General features: G+C 40.7%; 1 protein-coding gene across 1 annotated transcript; it reads right to left on the reverse strand.

Moving 5' to 3' along the window:
- Nucleotides 1-14,981: 14,981 nt before the first annotated feature.
- Nucleotides 14,982-16,693, reverse strand: LOC9642158 (flavin-containing monooxygenase FMO GS-OX-like 4). The gene is made up of 7 exons (XM_002973637.2): nucleotides 16,156-16,693; nucleotides 16,022-16,092; nucleotides 15,807-15,953; nucleotides 15,671-15,753; nucleotides 15,482-15,617; nucleotides 15,254-15,427; nucleotides 14,982-15,182 (listed from the first exon to the last, which is right to left on the reverse strand). Exons 1-7 carry the CDS (start codon nucleotides 16,682-16,684, stop codon nucleotides 14,982-14,984), a joined length of 1,341 nt encoding a protein of 446 aa, XP_002973683.1. The 5' UTR covers nucleotides 16,685-16,693.
- Nucleotides 16,694-18,296: the final 1,603 nt, after the last annotated feature.

An 18,296-nucleotide genomic window follows, 5' to 3' on the forward strand; every position in this document is an offset into this window, starting at 1 on the left:
GCTTACAGTCGATGCATACTCGAGTCTAGAATACCGCCAAGGAAACAACTCTAGAAAAAGTTCACGGTATTCACACTATGTGAAAAATGCACCAACTTAAATGAGTTAGGGGGCAACCTCTTTGTCTAACGCGGATGCGCTACCAGCTCAGACACCTTCCGGCCGTCACCGACAAAGAAATGACCAACGGAGTCAGCCACCCTTGCTGCTCTGGGAGTCACCCAGCTTACAAAAGTGTGATATGCCCTGCCCGCAGAGACATAGAGAGAGAAGCCAGAGGCCCCAACCCTCCTGAGCAAAAAAACCAAACCCGTCGGTAAGGTTTAGATAGACTACTGTAAACAGGCAGTTAGAGTTGTTTACACGATCACGCCCTTTCATGGAATAAGGAACATCGACAGAGAGGCGAGTGATGTGACCAGTCGACAGTAGCTACCCCATGACTAGAGATTTCAACATGCACACGAAGTGCCGAAGCCATTCTGCCTATACTGGCCCAAACTCAAAGATCAATAGATGGACAATATCAAAGTCATAAACAATGATATCTTAGAAACTTAATTATCAGTGAATATATCTTAGATTAGAACACAAAAGTATTCCAAGCAAGTTATCACCCGATAAACCAGTATAAGAGTGTAGGAACCACCAAGATCATCATAAGTGGTAAATATAGAATTCACCATCAAACAAAATTCAATAGCAAGTATATCATCAAGTAAACTCAATGATAAAGTTTAACTATTAAAGATTGTAGATAGAATGCCAAACAACTTACGAAAGATAATCCAAAGAACACAAAGTATCATTGACTGACAAGCAAAATGCTCGCGAATGTATTACCCAAAGGAAAGAACATCCAAATCTATCAAAACTAACTCAAGCAACAATCAACAAAAGAGAATGAATGCGGTAAGACCAACAAACACTCATTCCTGCCAACTATCACAAAAGCCAATCTGAATAGATCCCAGCCAACAATACCAAGGAACTCAAGTTGCCTAAACAAGTGTCAGCAACATCCTACTGATGTTTCAAACCCAAGAGACCAATCCAGAGCAAACCACAAAGAACATGTGGTATTGCGAAAAGCCAAAAGCTATCAAAGAGAATAACTAGCCATCATGAAAGATCATCAATTATCCCATCAAAAAGATATGCCAAATCATCATCAAGTAAGAATTTACTATTCCGAAGAATAACAAATAATTCCAGACCAACAATAATCAAGCAAAACGTTTTGACAAGGATAATCAATTCCTAGATGATAGTCAATCATCACCAATGATTGCCAGATGCAAAAGCCAACTTCAATATTGAAGCTAATGAGCCATAATGCCTTCCCCAACAACTTCTAACAAATGGACCACAAGCATGAAAACTCAAGGAACCAAAAGCTCGAAGAAGTCTATAGCCAAGTCTTTCCTAACAATGATCACAAGTCTCGCATGAACTAACTTCAATGCTAAGAAGAAATCATGATGCAACATCCGGTAAAGCAAACCTATCACTGCTAAATCATCATCAAGTGAAACAAATGTTAACAGTCCTTGACAAAGTCTACAAGCAATCACTAGTTGCAAAACAACCAACAATCACTTATCTTGTCTTTTAAAAGACCCAAACATTAACTCATGCCATTGAGTTACACACTTGTCCAACATGAACGTAATACCCCAAATATGAGATAAAAGTTCATAGACAAGCACAAACCAAATGACCACTCAAATCCAACTCAACCACAATAAGCTCACCAAAGCATTTAGCTAATAGCTCTGAGCATGCCTTGAAGAGGCTAGCTATGCATGATCAACACTCAGTTGAAACTAAAGTGAAGACCATGAGATGGATCCATATCGGTACACAACCTCCACTTAAACAAAGCTATAGTATGGGTACTAACATCTCAACTACAAACAACTAAGTTGGACATCACCATCCTCAGCCAAGGCGCAGGGCCACCAAGACCAAGTCAAGATTAGTGAGAGCTCACTACTCTCATAGAGTCTAATGAAATGCAAAGTGCAACCTGCTACCAAGCATAACGCTACAAAAAAAAGGCACAAGGGTCACCTTTCTAGAAAAGTGCAACGGCCACTTTTCTACACTAACTCTAGACTCTATCCAACTCAATTGCCTTAGCCCCAAAAGTTAGCATCCCTTTTGGGCTGCATCATATAAACTATCTACTAAGGTGTAAGCCAACCAAAGTTAACTCCAACCCCTTCACTAGTTTGTACTGGCTTACGAAAACGGAATGGTTTTCGAGCAAAGTGACCAACAGATCAGCCATTGGAAAAGTCTAAGAAAATTTGTGGAAAATTTTCCAATCCTAGAGAAAGAATGACTCTCAGTCTAGGAATGCAAACTTTCAAGACTCAACCAACTTCCTCCTACTAACAGGCTTCACATAGGTTCACCTCAACACAAATTCTCATGACCTATAGTATGCTTAAGCCTTGAATATCTTTTTGCCCATTTTTTCGACATCCAACACCGACATCCGTAAAAATGCAAATGGAACATCCAAGGCTTGATCACGAAGACCACATCTTCGGATATCCACATTGCACTAACACTCTTCTTCAACCACCTTCAAGATCCAATGTGAAGCCCAAACACTAACAAGAAAAATGACATAGAAAATCAAGCTTTAAGGAAAATTCCTCATCACTCGAAATAACAATACCACTTCCACTAACACAAGTGCTAGTGATGTCAATGCCCCAACTACACTTCTCCATCCAACAATCTACTCCAAGTGTTAACGGATCAACTAATGAGCTATAGCAACTAAATGCTACAACCCTTTTCCAACACCTTAGTGGGCAAACTCAAGGAAACAAGGAACCAACTTAAGCTTAGCATAATGGACCACCAACGAGAATCCAATCAAAGCTACTACAATGCTACTTTATGCAAGTAGACTAGCTTCACCATTAACCACTTTGGGGTTGATCATCGCTTAACTAAGCAACTTCATAAACACATTGCTCATTATCACATGGATATGATATAGAAATCATAATGACTTGATCATCAATTGAGCAACACCACAAGCGATGTTTATGTCATTACTTTAAAGGTTTATGTGAGTATCAAGTGCAAACTCGATTCGACAAAATGCTACATAAATGCCACACTCCACCGATAGAGATTTACAACACCTAACACCACTAACTTTTGTTCACAACACAGACAAACTTATGCCACTCTCTTTCCGACCAAACTCAAAACTTAACCCAACACCAAGCTACTCAAGGAGCAATAGCTAGGTTCCCCGGAAAAGAATTGAGCATTGTAACCCAAGTCTTCCAATAGTGAGCCTAGACACAATGGTTTAGTGTTTCACCGCTATCCATCCTATAACTCACCACTTGTAAGACCATCATCTCCAACATGCATCAAGATAGGGACTCTTGATTGCATGATGTGAACATGAGCAATGAGTCACCCCTCGTTGCAAATCATCTCTCCAAGAAGAGAAGATGATTTACGTGTTTGATCCTTCGTCCCCGACGACTCTCTTTTCAGTCTTATCTTTTGACTACACCTCAAGCTTGCTTTCGCACTGCCTTCAGTCCAATCCAAGAAAAGTTTATGAGAGAGCACAGCAATGATTACTTGAACCAATAGACTAATCCCTACAGTCTTGACTGATCCACTTGTAACCATGCCTAAGAAGGATCCACTAGTGCCGTGCTAAACAGTTACGAACCAGCCTATTTGCCACTCATAGCAAACCTAGGGAAGGTTTGCTTTCACTCACGGTACATGGAACAACTCATGGAACCACCGATAGGCTAACATTAATCCTGCCAACTCAAAGTGTAACCTCAAGTTGCTAATGCGCCTCACTCATGAGCCCAAGCTCAAACTCGTGCTAACGGAGCATCTCAAATCCATCCTATGAGCCCAAGAGCAAGCTCACATTGTTAGGTACAAAAGGTAACCAAAACCATACCCAAGGAACAAATATGAACCCTTTGCACCAAACGTGTACCCACTCGGATCATCGTTTTCATCTTTGCGTATGCAACGAGACTAGTTGCCCAATCTCATTGTATAGTACTCGCTGAGACTCACTCTCTGATACCAAATGTAGCGCACGTGGTTTTGACCCTTTATCCTATGGTGATTTACCATAGGATAACACCACGAAGCGGAACCTAAACCCTCTTTGTGCCACGTGACAGATGCCACGTGTCACATGCCACGTGTCCATAAGAACCCGAGGTTCAGGGCCTTGGGCCACTGAATAAAGGAACGGTGCCAAACTCCCAAGCATAGAGCCAAGGAGTGATGGAACCGAACCACGGAGCAACTCCCAAGCATAAAGCCCAAGGAGCGAAGGGACAGGAGCCCGGAGCGACTTAGAACAGTCCTAGAGTAACCAGCATCCCAATGCCAGGACCAACATGCAAAACGGAGCCAAATGGAGTCTGGCGCTATTTCGGCATACCGGTGGCCTAACGCGAGGACATGGGTACTCCACCAACTAGCATGGAATGGAGCTTGGGCTTAGACCCAAACCGGACGCAAAACAAGGACAGGCATGCAAGCGGGAGCTAGACTATGCCTCAGGTTGGTCGGCCATGCCCGACCTACCCACTATCCCTACTATACATTTGGAACCCCCCACAGCCCCCCGCCCCCCCCCTTGAGGAACACACGCTTTGGGCTTTCACCCCAAGCCTCCCTTAGTATCAGGAGTTAGTCTCTGGGACAAGCTCAAAACTTACTAAATATGGAATGTCCTTAGATTGTGAATTTGGACACGGGACGAACACCATTGTGTTCAGGACAATCTCTACATTCCGTAGATATACCAAATAAGCAAATCTAGACACTTTCCATAAATAGCATTTGGGACCGAAATTAGAATAACACAAAGGGCATGATAGCGAGGGTGTTTGGCAGACACGGTAAGCTATCATGTAGCAATATTGAGGGACCAATCTCAATACGCGAGGGTTCTTGTCAAGCCAGTGCAAGACAGAGCAAAAGAGAACTAAAAAGCCAGGCCAAGTATACTTGGCTGAATAGACACTTAGGAATTCCGTCCTTGTGCTCATCCGGCCAAGTACAGATGCAAAATCCAATTTACTAACACTTAAACAAGAGGGGCTGATAAAAGGAACCAGCAATACCGACCTCCTGCCATCGTGGCAGTAAGGTAAGAGTGTCCGTAAGGACTGGTCGACAGGTAACTTTTGATACCCGAAATCACATGCGCGACATGCAGCCACTTGACAGCCTTACGTCAACTCGAAACACCTAGTTCCTACAAACGGAATTGATCCCGAGCATGTGCTGAAACAAAAATCCCTCACCAGGCCCAGCAGCAAGGGATTCCTCGAGAGAATCCGGGGATGAAGAGGGAGTGTCCTTGATAATTGCTTTCCTGTAGGCCAAAGAGCTCGTGAGGCAGTGGAGAACAGGGATCAAAGCTTTGCTGAGTTGAAGATGAGCCAATTTGCCTCTCACAGTCTTGAGTTGATCCCGAGAGGAGCCTGGATTGTGTGCCCAACCACCATTCTACTCACCCCTGTTACTTACCACGCACAGGCTCTCACGGGAATGCCCACACAACCATGTCCGACCAGAGCAGCCATGGAGCCCTAGGAGTGCATGGCATAACACCTGTCACCACGCCCTCTTCCCTTCCTGGCCACGCGTGCATCCCGCCCATTGGCCACCACAACATTGAGCCGATATTCCTACTAACCATGGCCACCGGCCCTGGCCTGAGCCTGGGCTAACCTCCCCTTGCCGAGAACCATGGCTTCTGAGGCTGCCCTGGGCCTGGGATCGGACGGCTGCGGGGGTGTGGGTTCTTCATTCTTATTATTATAGACTAGTATTTGCCCAGCCAGTGCTGGGTAGTTGGCAAAGCCTCTCAAACTCACCAATATCTTTGTGACAAAATTTGCTCACATTTCACAATTTCCTTGTGAGATGATTCCTCCATCTCTAGCACTAGTCCATTGCTATCCATTGGGCCATAGAGAAAGTTAAAACATAAACAAAGTTTATTATAGTTTGTTTTTATGTTTTAAGGTGTAGTAGGATAGGAGTTAGTTAATATAAAGCTTCTTTATATACAATATTGATGGTGAATGTTGATGAATTGAATGGAATTAAACAACCTTGTGTGAGTTGTGTCAACTTGAATTGCAAGTTGTTGTGGTGATATGCATCTTGAGAGTGCAACATAAAGCTGCCCATAGCATAATCCAATTATTGGAGACATATTTCTCAGAAGAATAACTATACAACCTTCTTTTAGTATTAATTTGTGTGGTGGTAGTCCAGAGGGAGTAATAGAGTTTAGAAATTCAATTGGGAAATCTTCAAAGTGTTCAACATCAACAAAGTCAATGCTAATATAAATTTGAGGTGGACCTGGTAATTGAGAGATGATGTTGTTGTTAATTGGAAATGTATCATCATTGAAAGGTGTTAAAATGGCTCTATTTGCTGCAATTTGAACATTTAAAATGTCTTCGATACATAGGAATACGAAATTAGTAATAAAGGTACTTCTAATTAGTTCTGAAGGAAAAAGGATAAAATCAAGTGGTAAAATAGGGTTTTGTGTGTAATTATTTCCATCACTAACTTTCAATAGCTATTCTGCCCAGTCTGGGAACTTGGGGCCAAGCTGCATATTTGTTTGCAATTGGAACTTTCTAAATAGATTTCATAGACTATTCATTCTTATAAATGTGGAAACAATTTATGCTTAATGATTGTGTGGGACAACTGGTAATGTTTGACAGAAGTCACCACTTGTAACAATAACAATGCCATCGAATGGAGAATTGTTTCGTTTCAAGTCTCGTAGGTAGCGGTCGATAGCTGAAAAGGCAAGTGTATAAACCATATTAATTTCATCCCAAATAAGCACTTGTATTGCTTTCATAAATCTGCTGGCACTATTATTAGGTGTTAAACCAAAAACAGATGTATCATTAATTATAACTGGTAACTTAAAGGTTGCATGGGACATTTGTCCATTGTGTAGTAATGTGCAATGCCATACAAACCATTTTTTTATTGTAGAACTCAAAATATTTTACCATTGTACTTAATAAATATGTTTTGTCAATACCGCCAGGGCTATCAATAAAAATAAAACGGTTGGTATCGGTCGGGCACTTGACAATGGTAACAATTTAATTAAATATAGCTAATTGTTCAACATTCATGTTTCTAATATGATGGTAAATTTTTATATATGAATGGTTGTAGTTTAGTATTGGTTGAATAGAGGTATTTAGGATTGGGATAGGTAAGTTGTATAATTGGTTTGTTTTACTATGTATTTTCATTCTTGAGTTAATGTCTATTAAAGCAAGTTTATATTGGCATACAATATTTGTTCTCCCAAAATCTTCAGAGAGCTGATCCTTAAAAATATCCTAAAGATATAATGGGTCTTGTGGATTGCAAAAAATATATATGAAAGTAAAAAGTTGATGCAATTGTGTAGGCATTTGAAAATTGCATGATTCTTGTAAACAGTTACCACTCATTATCATCATCAAGAAGACCCATAGCAATAGCAACTTATTAAAAGCTTTAGTAAGTTATATCATTAATTATTTTAATATTGTCGAAGGATGTCACACCTCTTTTATGAAGAAGAATATTATATAAGTGGTACAACTCAGTATTTAGAGGAGATACTGAGTATAGTCAAGGAATAACTTTTTTTTTTCTCAACATTACCATACATTAGCAAATTTATTGAAAACATAATGTAAAGGTATTTCAACAAAGGTATATTGTCTTGCATTCGGATAATAAATATTGAGTTCAAACCATTTTGTTAGCATTGTTCCATTATGTGCTGCTCTTTGCAAGGCATTGTGCTCCGAGCCTTTTGTAAAATACATATTTTGGAAGTCAGGAAGATGTACGGGTAGACGTATTATAGGGTGTGAATGTTCATGCATTTTAAATCTAAATATCCTCCAAATAACTTCCGATGTTGAAATGTATCGGGTATTTATAAAATTTGTGATTTCATCACAATTTAATATATTTTCAGATTGAGTAGCTGTTTGGATTTCAATGGTTGCACAATTATATCCTTTATAAACATATTGAAAAAGATACTTAATACTTTTAATTGATGCACATATTTCTACATTTATATGGGCTTTGTATTTTTTACATAAATATTTATTATATGGGACAATCCATCTGTTATCAATTGGAATATCATTTTTAAGGAAGGTGTGACTATTGTTTGGCTTAAAATATTCTGGGTACCCATCGACACAATATGTAGTTCCGTCATTGAAGTTTTTGGGATAGTTTTTGGAGCATTCTTTATTTTCCATACATGGACTTTGAGGATTTAGTAATCCACATGGACTATATATCATATGTGATGTGATTATTTCAAATAATTCGGGCTTTGATAAAAGGTCAAGTAATTGAGCAGATACATATTGGTCAATAGTGTCACGGTCTTTAATTTTACTTTCATTGTATAATATGCCTAAGAAATGACAATGTGGCAAACCTTTTTTTTGGAACTCAATGACACATATAAATGCAATACATCTTCCAAAGATATTATTTTGTGTAATATCATGAAGAAAATATTTTAGCTTCATGTTAAAAACCCTAGCAACTAAATCAGGTCGGTGTTCAGATCCTTCATTAGGGTGTAGATTTTATAATATCTGAAGCTATTTAAGGTTGCAAGTGAAAGTTATGAAAATATCAAGTTTTGAGTATTTTGTTACAATTGCCATAACATCTTGGTAATTTTGTTGCATAGCTCTTGGGCTTCCTGTAAAAGTAAAAGGTAAAATAACAATTTTTCCTGATTGAGCATTTATATTAGCAGCTTTGCCAACAACATAATCCATTAAACCTGTATAAAAATCAACTCTTATATTTTTTTGATTAGATCTATAATATTGATTTCAATTTTAACATAGGCATCTATAATATATTGTTGGGTGAGTTTTCCAATATGTAAAATTTGGTCATATGTAACTGTAGAGGTTGATAATGTTGAATCTCTTTTGGATAAACGATATATATAATATTGAAGGAGTGTTACATGCTTGTTAGAAGAAAGCTTGTCATGCCAAGCTCTATCTTCATGTGGAAAAAGCAATGGATAAACCATAAGATCACAATTAGCATTTAAAATAGATATATGTTGTGGTTCTGATGATTTTGGATGAATGCATATTTCACAGTCAAAAGGTGGCATACCATCTTCACTTTGGAAAACTATTGCAACATCATTAGTTTGTGGAGTATTATATCGACGATGGTCTGTGCCTTCATTTTTAATGAGCATATATACTCCATGTAAATTGCTACCATAAATAAGTTCTTGAAATATTTTCTCATTCCAATTCATACATCATTCTAAAAGCTTGTGCATGTGGATTAATATGTCAAAGTATCATATCTAGTTGAAGCAGTAAATTATAATCACAGTTAATGTTAAAAGGGTTTTGTTTTCTAATATCAGTAGCCTCATTGGAATCTAGCATATACAATTGACTGTAACTTGGATTTTGATGTATTGAAGGATGTTATAGCATAATTTTGTGATAGATTTGTCCATGAATTTCTATAGCAGTATGGACCATGACCCGTAAAAGTATCAATGCTAGCTCCCATAGATGCGAAAGCAAATGCATTATTACATTGTCTTATATTACTCTTGAAATTAGAGTGTTTATATGAGTTATATACAGAATACAGAAAAGGTGGTAATGGAAGTATTGGAGGCAGGTAGACCTATCCACTCTAGCAACAAATAAACTTGTTCTCATCGGCAAAGTGTGAGGCATGACAATACTTACAAATATATGATAAGGGACCTATATTCATTGTCAAAACAGATGTATCATTATATAGGTAATTGCTAGCAAGTGTGCTGCAAATCTAAGGTGAACGGGGCAAATAGGAATTGGAAATTGACTGCTGTTTAATGTGATTATTAAGATTTGTTTGATGTCGATACAGAGTATCCTCTTGATATTACTGTTGTAAAAGCTATATGTATGCTTGTGGTAGTTAGTGTCTTAAACGTTGGAAATGGAGATCAATTATTAGGGCAGATAGAAAGCAAAAGATTTTTACTGAGGGGTATGGACAGGCATTTCTATGCAATCGGGTGTTGCCAAAAGAACAGATTGATGTGTGTTACTTGATACAGTGTCTTCTTGCAAGACTTACATTTTTGCTACCTCACTGCGAGCGCCATGTTTCCTCCACCAAATTGGGATCTGCAAGGCACACACTCCAATTGATCAGCCCGGGAATTTGTGGAGTAGCACAGCGCCTCAGATCTACGAGCTCAAATGGAGGATCATCCCGTCGTGTGGCGGCCCAAGAGAAGAAAACCCTGGGAACATGGAGCCTCGCTGGCCGTTGGATCATCTCCAAGCATTGGAAATCTTCCAAGCTCTTGTCAACATCATATGCATGGAGTAGCAGATTTCCACTCTTTCTTCTTTTCCAGCTTCACAGACCCCAAGACGTAACGAAGCTGTGAGGATTGCCAATGAATCTCCATCACCATGAAGTGTCTGTCCATCCTGCTCACTCCCTCGGCGAGTTTGGCAGCCATATCCACCAGTCCATCGCTTGCTTGCTTGCTTGGAAGAGTCACTCCAAAACCTGAAACAAATAAAGGTGCATCGGTACTGCCACAAAACGAAATTATAAAAAATACGAACAAAGAAGACATGAAAAAGGAAGAGAGAAACTACCATGGGAATATGTGGCCACCAATTCGTTGTGGACAAGAACACTAAACTCCGATTCCATTCGGCCACAGGGATCTATCTCACAAAATTATTGCAGGTGGCCCAGGCATTACTGCTTACTTGGTTGTGTGAATTATTTTCCTCGCAGTCCCCCAGCCGAGAGAATGCTTCTTGTATGGAACGAAGATGGTTGCAAGACGGAAGTAAGCAGTCAAAGCTTGCAGGGCATGATTGGCTCGTTGTCGTCTTGAACATGGCTCGCTCGCTCAACTCTCATCCAAAAGTCTTTGCGAGAAAAAATCGAGCAAAGCAGCTGCCAAGCTTTTCGGGGACCTGTTTAGCGAATAAAACAAAGCATGTGTTATCAAGTGAAGTGATAATGCTTTGCTTACTGCATGAGTTTGTGCTCCTTGTCCCATCGCACCACTGTTGTGTGTGTTGTGTGCGTGAGTGATGGAACGATATACCACTTGCTCGTCGCGTGCTCTGGAGCCGACCATCTGCCGCTCACTTTACAATTACGTGCATTCCCTGGAAGAATAGACTCGTCAGTAAAAACCACAGTATGTTTGGGTAAGCTTACCCCTATTGTCTTGTTGGGATCATCGATGGCTTTCCTCGGGGCCTCAACACTTCTGTACATGATGAAAGAGAATCCCCTGCTGGATCAAAAATAGGAATTCCCGTGCCTCACCTCCACACCTCCAGGCTCTGCAACGCCCTTGCTCGCCATCCATTCCAGCAAAATCCCTGGCCGCTGCTTCCCTGTCGATGCCTCTGGCCACGCCATTGCAGCTGCTCGTCGCCAAAATCCTGCTCGGACGATTTGGGCTCCTTCTGCTGGCTGGAAAAGGGAATGCAGCATTGCCGAGCGATCCCCTGTCCTTGGTTGCTGCTGGGCAGCAGTGCCCCCTCTCCCGCTTCCCCTGGAAACCCCGTGGTTGGGAGGAGCCGTGGTGAAAAAAAGAGAGCTTTACCAGGCAAGCAGACGGGTGTCGCTCACACCTCCTCCCCTGGCCGGGGCCATGCCGCGCGCCCACTGGCCAGCCCATAACCTCACAAAAATATTTCAAAAGGACGTGTGGTAAGAAACCGATATTTACCAGTTTACCCCACATCCGACGGCCCCGATTGGCCAGATCCGGCGGCCCACAAAGTTCGGCATTTGCTCCTTATAGTAGTAGATGACAGATGACACACTTCCTCGTAATTAATAATGGGTTTTTTCAATTTGTGATTTCAATTTTTTTTTTCAATTTCAATTATTTTATTTGTTTATATTTAGGGTTTTTTTAAATGAATTGCAAAAAAATCAAGACTTTAATGTTGTATTATTTTGGTAGAATATCAACCTAGGACTCAAAGATGCATTCTGATTGTGTTCTTAGGATGCAAGAAATGGAATTTGGTGCTTTATACAGCATTTGATATTGAATCATTATGGTCAAGTAATAGTTATTGCAAACCCGAACCAACAAGATTGTAATTTTAATATGGGATGCCAAATGTTCGTTTTTGTTGATTATTATTTCCATTATTCCTATTATTATTAGTATTATTTTACGCCAAACCAGATTTAAAAGAAATAAGGACTTGTGATTACCACGAGATATAATATTTCAGACGGAATGTAACATGAAATAGATACAGTGAATTCGGGAAAGATTTCATAGTGCAGGGAACGCTACTGGAATGTTTTATTGATTTAGAATCCAGTAGGAAACGTTGAGAACAAGCTCATCAAGTTCCACATGATTAATTTTTATATGTTTCACGAAGTGTTTTAGACCTTTTGTTTTAGTGTGACTACTATTCCTAGTAGATTTCGTCCACCACTAGGAAACCTCCAACGCTCTTTGAATTTTTTTTGTACTCATGTGACAGCATAAGAATTGCCTATAGACTAGAGCATTTGTATCCATTTGGAACCGTGTGCTCGGACTCCACTATTGACAACGAAAAGCATGTAATACCCGGAGGGCTATTGTTTTTGTAGGACGCGCTCGTACTACGAACATATAGTATCCAGAATTCTCATCAACTCGCAGCCGATTCATGGAACACGCGTGTGTCGCAAAAGCTGGAGCATGCTTCCGTGTCACCCAATACCGAAAGCAAGAACTCGATCATGATCTGAAAGTTGTATCCAACTTGGAGATGGAACTTATCTCAGCTCTCACACCATCGAAATACGATTCCAAGTATCAGGGCTGAAAGCTTCGATCCTCAGCTCCATGGGAACAAAACTCCGCTAAAGTTATAGCCAACGTTTGGATTGCTCCCGGCCACGAAAACTGGTATCCAGTAGTAAAACTGTGGAGTGGTACACATAACAGCTGACATTCCATCCATAAAATGCAATCGTCCATCTTAGGATATCTAAAAGAAGAAATGTTAGAGAAATACGAGAAGAAGAAGAAACGAAACTTTGAGCTCACCATCAAGTGTCTTTGGATCTACCCTTGTTGAAGTGGCTCTGGTAAGGAATTCCATGACTTGCAACACCAGTGAACTTGGTTGCAAGCACTGCACAAATCTTGACCGCTTGGGCCATTTCCAATCCTTGTGAAACAATGAAACTGATGGAGAGCTTTCCAGGTTTGAAAAATCACTAGTTTGATCATCCAAACTCGATTAAGTGGCGGTTAAGCGGGGCAATCGCGGCCGCTGGTGCGGTGGGGTGGTTGACCGATTATCCCTTCGTGCCTCGCCGCTCGTCCAGGGATGCGAGGAGATTCCCGGGTACCTCAAGAGCTTCGCGGTGGAGTTTGGGCTTGGCGACGTGAGGTTTAACTCCAAAGTCAAGTATGTTGGATTGGTGGAGAGCAATTGGATAGTCAAGAGCTCGAGCAGGAAGAAAAGAGAGTGAGGAGGTGTTCGACGCGGTCGTGGTTTGCAATGGTCACTATTTCCAGCCAAGAGTTGTTCAAATTCCTGGTAAGTTTTTCCAAAGCAACGAATAACTTTCATAAATAGAGAGAAGAACTCTTTCTCTCTATTCAGATCCCCAAGAAGCGACCTCCCGCGGCAAATTCGTGCGCAGGGATTCATAGATGCTGCTGAGAGTGATTCTCTTGGTGGAGGATCATATACCCATGTACCTCCGATTCGTCGGGCTTGTTCGAAGATCACGACGCTGTGGTCCTCTCGCAGGAGCTCCCGGACGCACCAGCGCCAATCACTGCTACTTTGGTTCTCACTATTAGCATCTACTTTGATTATTCCAAGTCAAACTAGCATTGGTACCTCAGCCAAGCCACCCGAGTAACTTGAATCCCAATTGAAACTATCAAAGATTCAATCTTTGAGAGTATTCATATCCCTCTTACATTGTTCTTGTATGTAAAATGCAGGAAGAGCTAGTACCAAGACGGGAGATGATGGATTTTCGGATGTATCCCAAGGTGTTCTTCGAGGAAGGACTCCTGTGGAGCTTCTTGTTCGTGAGGTTCATCATGCCTCCCGGAGCTCCAGAAACGGTATCAATGATTTTATCTATAACATGTTTGATCCAATGTGATATAGTTTTAAAAGCTATTTCATCCAACTAAGTGGGCGTGCGAGCTCAGTGCTGCCATCACGGTGCCAGTTTTCCAGTGGGTAGTAGTGCGAGGTAAAAAAGCAGATTTGATCCTACTTTGCTCTTTTCTATATCCTTTTTTTTACCGAACATCGAAAGGTGCTCAAGATGCTGCTAGGGCGTCCTTGTGCTTGCGGCGCACCGAATAGTTTCTCTTTGTATGCATTTAAGAATCTTGACACTGCTGTTTTGTTTCACTCCGTCTAAGCATGATGTAAAAATACTTTTCCAGGTGTATAGAACAGCACCTGTGCTGGAATGTGCGTAAACGTGTTAAAAATTCCCCCCAGGAAATATTCACAAAAAGATTGATGTTATCATATGTTCTCCCTTGATCACTCTTGAACATTTTGTTGTAGATTTGGAGTTGGACTCTGCCCACTCTCGAAGAAGATCCAGCACTGAAGCAACCATGTCTCCAGCTTTGTAAGTTTATATTCTTTGTATATCATAGAAATTTTGCTCACTAGACTCTGCTTATTTGGTTAAAGGTCCAACTTAAATGAACATTTTCTAAGTGTGCCATCTGGATATTTATCTGTTGTTTTATGTTCATTGCAAAGAAAAAGAAAAGACCTTATTGCTATTATTCCTTCATTGTTATTCTTATTGTTTCTTAGACATTATTGTTATTGTTATTGTTATTTTTATTGTTCACGCATGAAAAAGCTGGTAGCCAGGACGCCTACCACCTTTTCATGCAAATCATTGTCACTCCATTCATCTCTATAGCTATCTGAATTGAGCTTCCTGTTATCTCGTGTGCTTAGAAAGAGCTCCTTCCTCCAAGGCTCAAAGCCATGGCAAGTTCCTCCACACTGCTTTGCTAGCCATTCAGCATAGTCGAACTAGATGGAAACAGTAGGCATTAGAAACTAAAAGAGATAAAAACTAAAGAAGAGAGAAAAAGAAAACAAACCATCTCGAGATCTAGCCGGTGTGTGTGTCGATTTGGAACTCTCTGAGCTTCGAGAGTTCTGTAAAAGCCCACAACGTCGTTCGCCATCTCTCCTTTCGGTGGTAAACTAGCTCGTCCTTTGAGCACGGCAGAAATCCATTTAGCTTGTAGCTCGCTCAAAGGAAAAGGGATAGTCTGGAAAGGACGACAACTTAGATGGAAGAGCTCGAAGAAATAAACGATGAAAACCTTCCAAGGCAGGCCAATAAACGAGAGAGATGGAGCCAACGCAGGAGGAAAGACATGCTTAAACAAAGGTCCAACGCGATTGTCTTCCACTTTAACGTAGTTTTTGGTATCCAAGAATGAGAAGTCATATAAGTAACTGCAAAAGCACATTATGTGAAACGAAAAAGAGAAGGAGAACTCGTAAATTACCCAGTGCAATGCAAGATAGCATCCACAACAGCTGATGTTCCATCCATAAAATGCAATCGTCCATCTTTGTCAGCTTTTGATATCTGAGAGTAGAAACTTTAGAGAGAAGACGAAAACAACGCAACTTTGATCTTACCATCAAGTGTCTTTGGATCTTCCCTTGTTGAAGTGACTCTACCGGAGAATTCCATAACTTGGCACACCAGTGAACTTTCTTGCAATCAGCAGCAATGTCGCTGCACAAATCTTGGCCACTTGGACCATTTCCAATCACTGCTACCACCTTGTGAAACAATGAAACTGATGGAGAGCTTTCCAGGTTTGAAAAATCACTAGTTTGATCATCCAAACCTGGTCTTTGAAAAGATCTGGAGTGCGATAGGTATGACTGTGGTATTGTTTTCCAGGCCACTTCTCAATCCCTGTAGAAACAAAGAGTTCTTCGTTCTATCTATGAAGTTCTTAGATGTTTTGAGAAGACTTACCAGGAATTTGAGCGACCCTTGGCTGGAAATAATGGCCATTACAAACCACGACCGCGTCAAACACCTCCTCACTCTCTTTTTCTTCCTTTCCAGCGCTGCTCGAGCTCTTGACGATCCAATTGCTCTCCACCAATCCAACATACTTGACTTTGGAGTTAAATCTCACGTAGCCATGGAGCCCAAACTCCACCGTAAAGCTCTCGAGGTAATCCAAGACTTCCTCGTGGCCGGGGAATCTCCTCGCATCCCTGGACGAGCGGCGCGGCACGAAAGGATAATCCAAGAAGCCCATGACCTCCCGCGGCAAATTCGTGCGCAGCGATTGATAGATGCTGCTGTGGCATGAATGATTGCGGGCCACATTTGATGATCTAGAGTGAGACTCTTGCGGTGGAGGATCATACACCCATGTACCTCCGATTCGCCGGGCTTGCTCGAAGATCACGACGCTGTGGCCCTCTCGCAGGAGCTCCCGAGCAGCTACAAGACCCGACGCGCCAGCGCCAATCACTGCTACTCTCTTCTCCATGGTTCTCGCGATTAGGGCATCTACTTTGATTATTCCAGTCAGTGGTCAAAGTAGATTAAGGATTATACTAACAATACCAGATTTGCCATATGTAAATGTAGGAAGATGGAGAACTCTTGTGGAGCAGCGAGCTGTGAGTTTTATCTATAACCCAATGTCATAAAGCTATTTCCAACTATGTGGGCGTATCAAGATTTGATATCCTTTTTTTTAAGTAGATGGTTAAGCTAGTTCTCTCTATAATATCATAGAAAATTCGCTTACTAAACTCTGTTTAACTCAGTGTCCTACTACGGCCCGAAGAGCTATCCAATACTCCCGCAAGTTTTTAGAGAAGTCTTGAATGACACTTCCAAGGGTCATGGTAAACTTGCCAACCAGAGAAGTTCTCATTATCAACGGGGCTCAACAAGGTACCGCCGGAATGGAGATGCGCGAGAAACCCAGCTTTAACACTACTCTTGCATTCAACTTAAGTTCACCACTCTAGCTTCCACAAGCATCCCACGCACGGTAATTTACGAGTTCTCTTTCTCTTTTTCGTTTCATATAATGTGCTTTTACATCCTTGGACACGGAAGACAATCACGTTGGACCTTTTTTTAAGCATGTATTTCGTCCTGCGTTGACTCCATCTCTCGTTTGTTGGCCTGCCTTAGAAGGTTTTCATCATTTATTTTCTTTGAGATCTTGCATCTAAGTTGTCGTCCTTTCCAAACTATTCCTTTTCCTTAACTTATACAGAACTGTAAACGCAAGGAACAATAACATTTTCTTTTTGCAATGAACATCAAACAACAGTTTATACATATCTATAGGACAGATGGCACACTTAGAAGATGTTTAATTTTTATTTCCAGCATAGTTACATGTTTTAAGATCATTGGCCCAACTAGGAACTCTGGACCTCAAGGAGAAGAGCCTTGTCTCTAACCAACAGGTTGACAAATGCTTGATATTTGTTCACTCAATATTGAAAATGTTTTTGCTGCCTTGCATCTTGATCTATTATACTGTTTTCCCTATGGCATTAGTAATAGCTCCTGGTAAAGAAATGGTCTTTGTATTTAAAGGAACCTCTGGAGCACTTACTCGAGGAGATATTGATCGTGTATTCTTTCATCTACGTATGTCTCCTATTTTTGAGTTGTATGAGTCGGAATCAACACCTGTAAAAACAGTAATCAAGAACAGCATTACAGAAGAGGGCAGCGATCGTGTAATTGATATCTATTTTTACATTTTCTCAGCATCCACAGATTGTAGTCGGCCTAATGAGAATGGAAGAGTGAATAATACCAAAGTTATTAAAGTGATAGATAGAGTGGCAAAATTAGTTTTACCCCAAGCACTATCTACACGTGCATCTTATTATTTTATATTTATTGCAGACCCAGAAGTTGGAGTCTTTGGTTTAGCATATGTTGTAAGAGGATACCACTCACGTCCAATGGCCCCATCAAATGAAAATATAATAGCTACAGGGTCTTATTTTTCTTGCAATCCAGAGGATTTTACACTTTTCAGTGGATACAAAAATATGATTCTAGCAACCAGGTGGCCTGGTCAATGGCTAGTATTTTTCTTGAAATCAATTATTTTTATAATGCAA

This window comes from Selaginella moellendorffii, unplaced genomic scaffold (genome assembly GCF_000143415.4).
Source record: "Selaginella moellendorffii unplaced genomic scaffold, v1.0 SELMOscaffold_22, whole genome shotgun sequence".
NCBI classification, from domain to species: domain Eukaryota; kingdom Viridiplantae; phylum Streptophyta; class Lycopodiopsida; order Selaginellales; family Selaginellaceae; genus Selaginella; species Selaginella moellendorffii.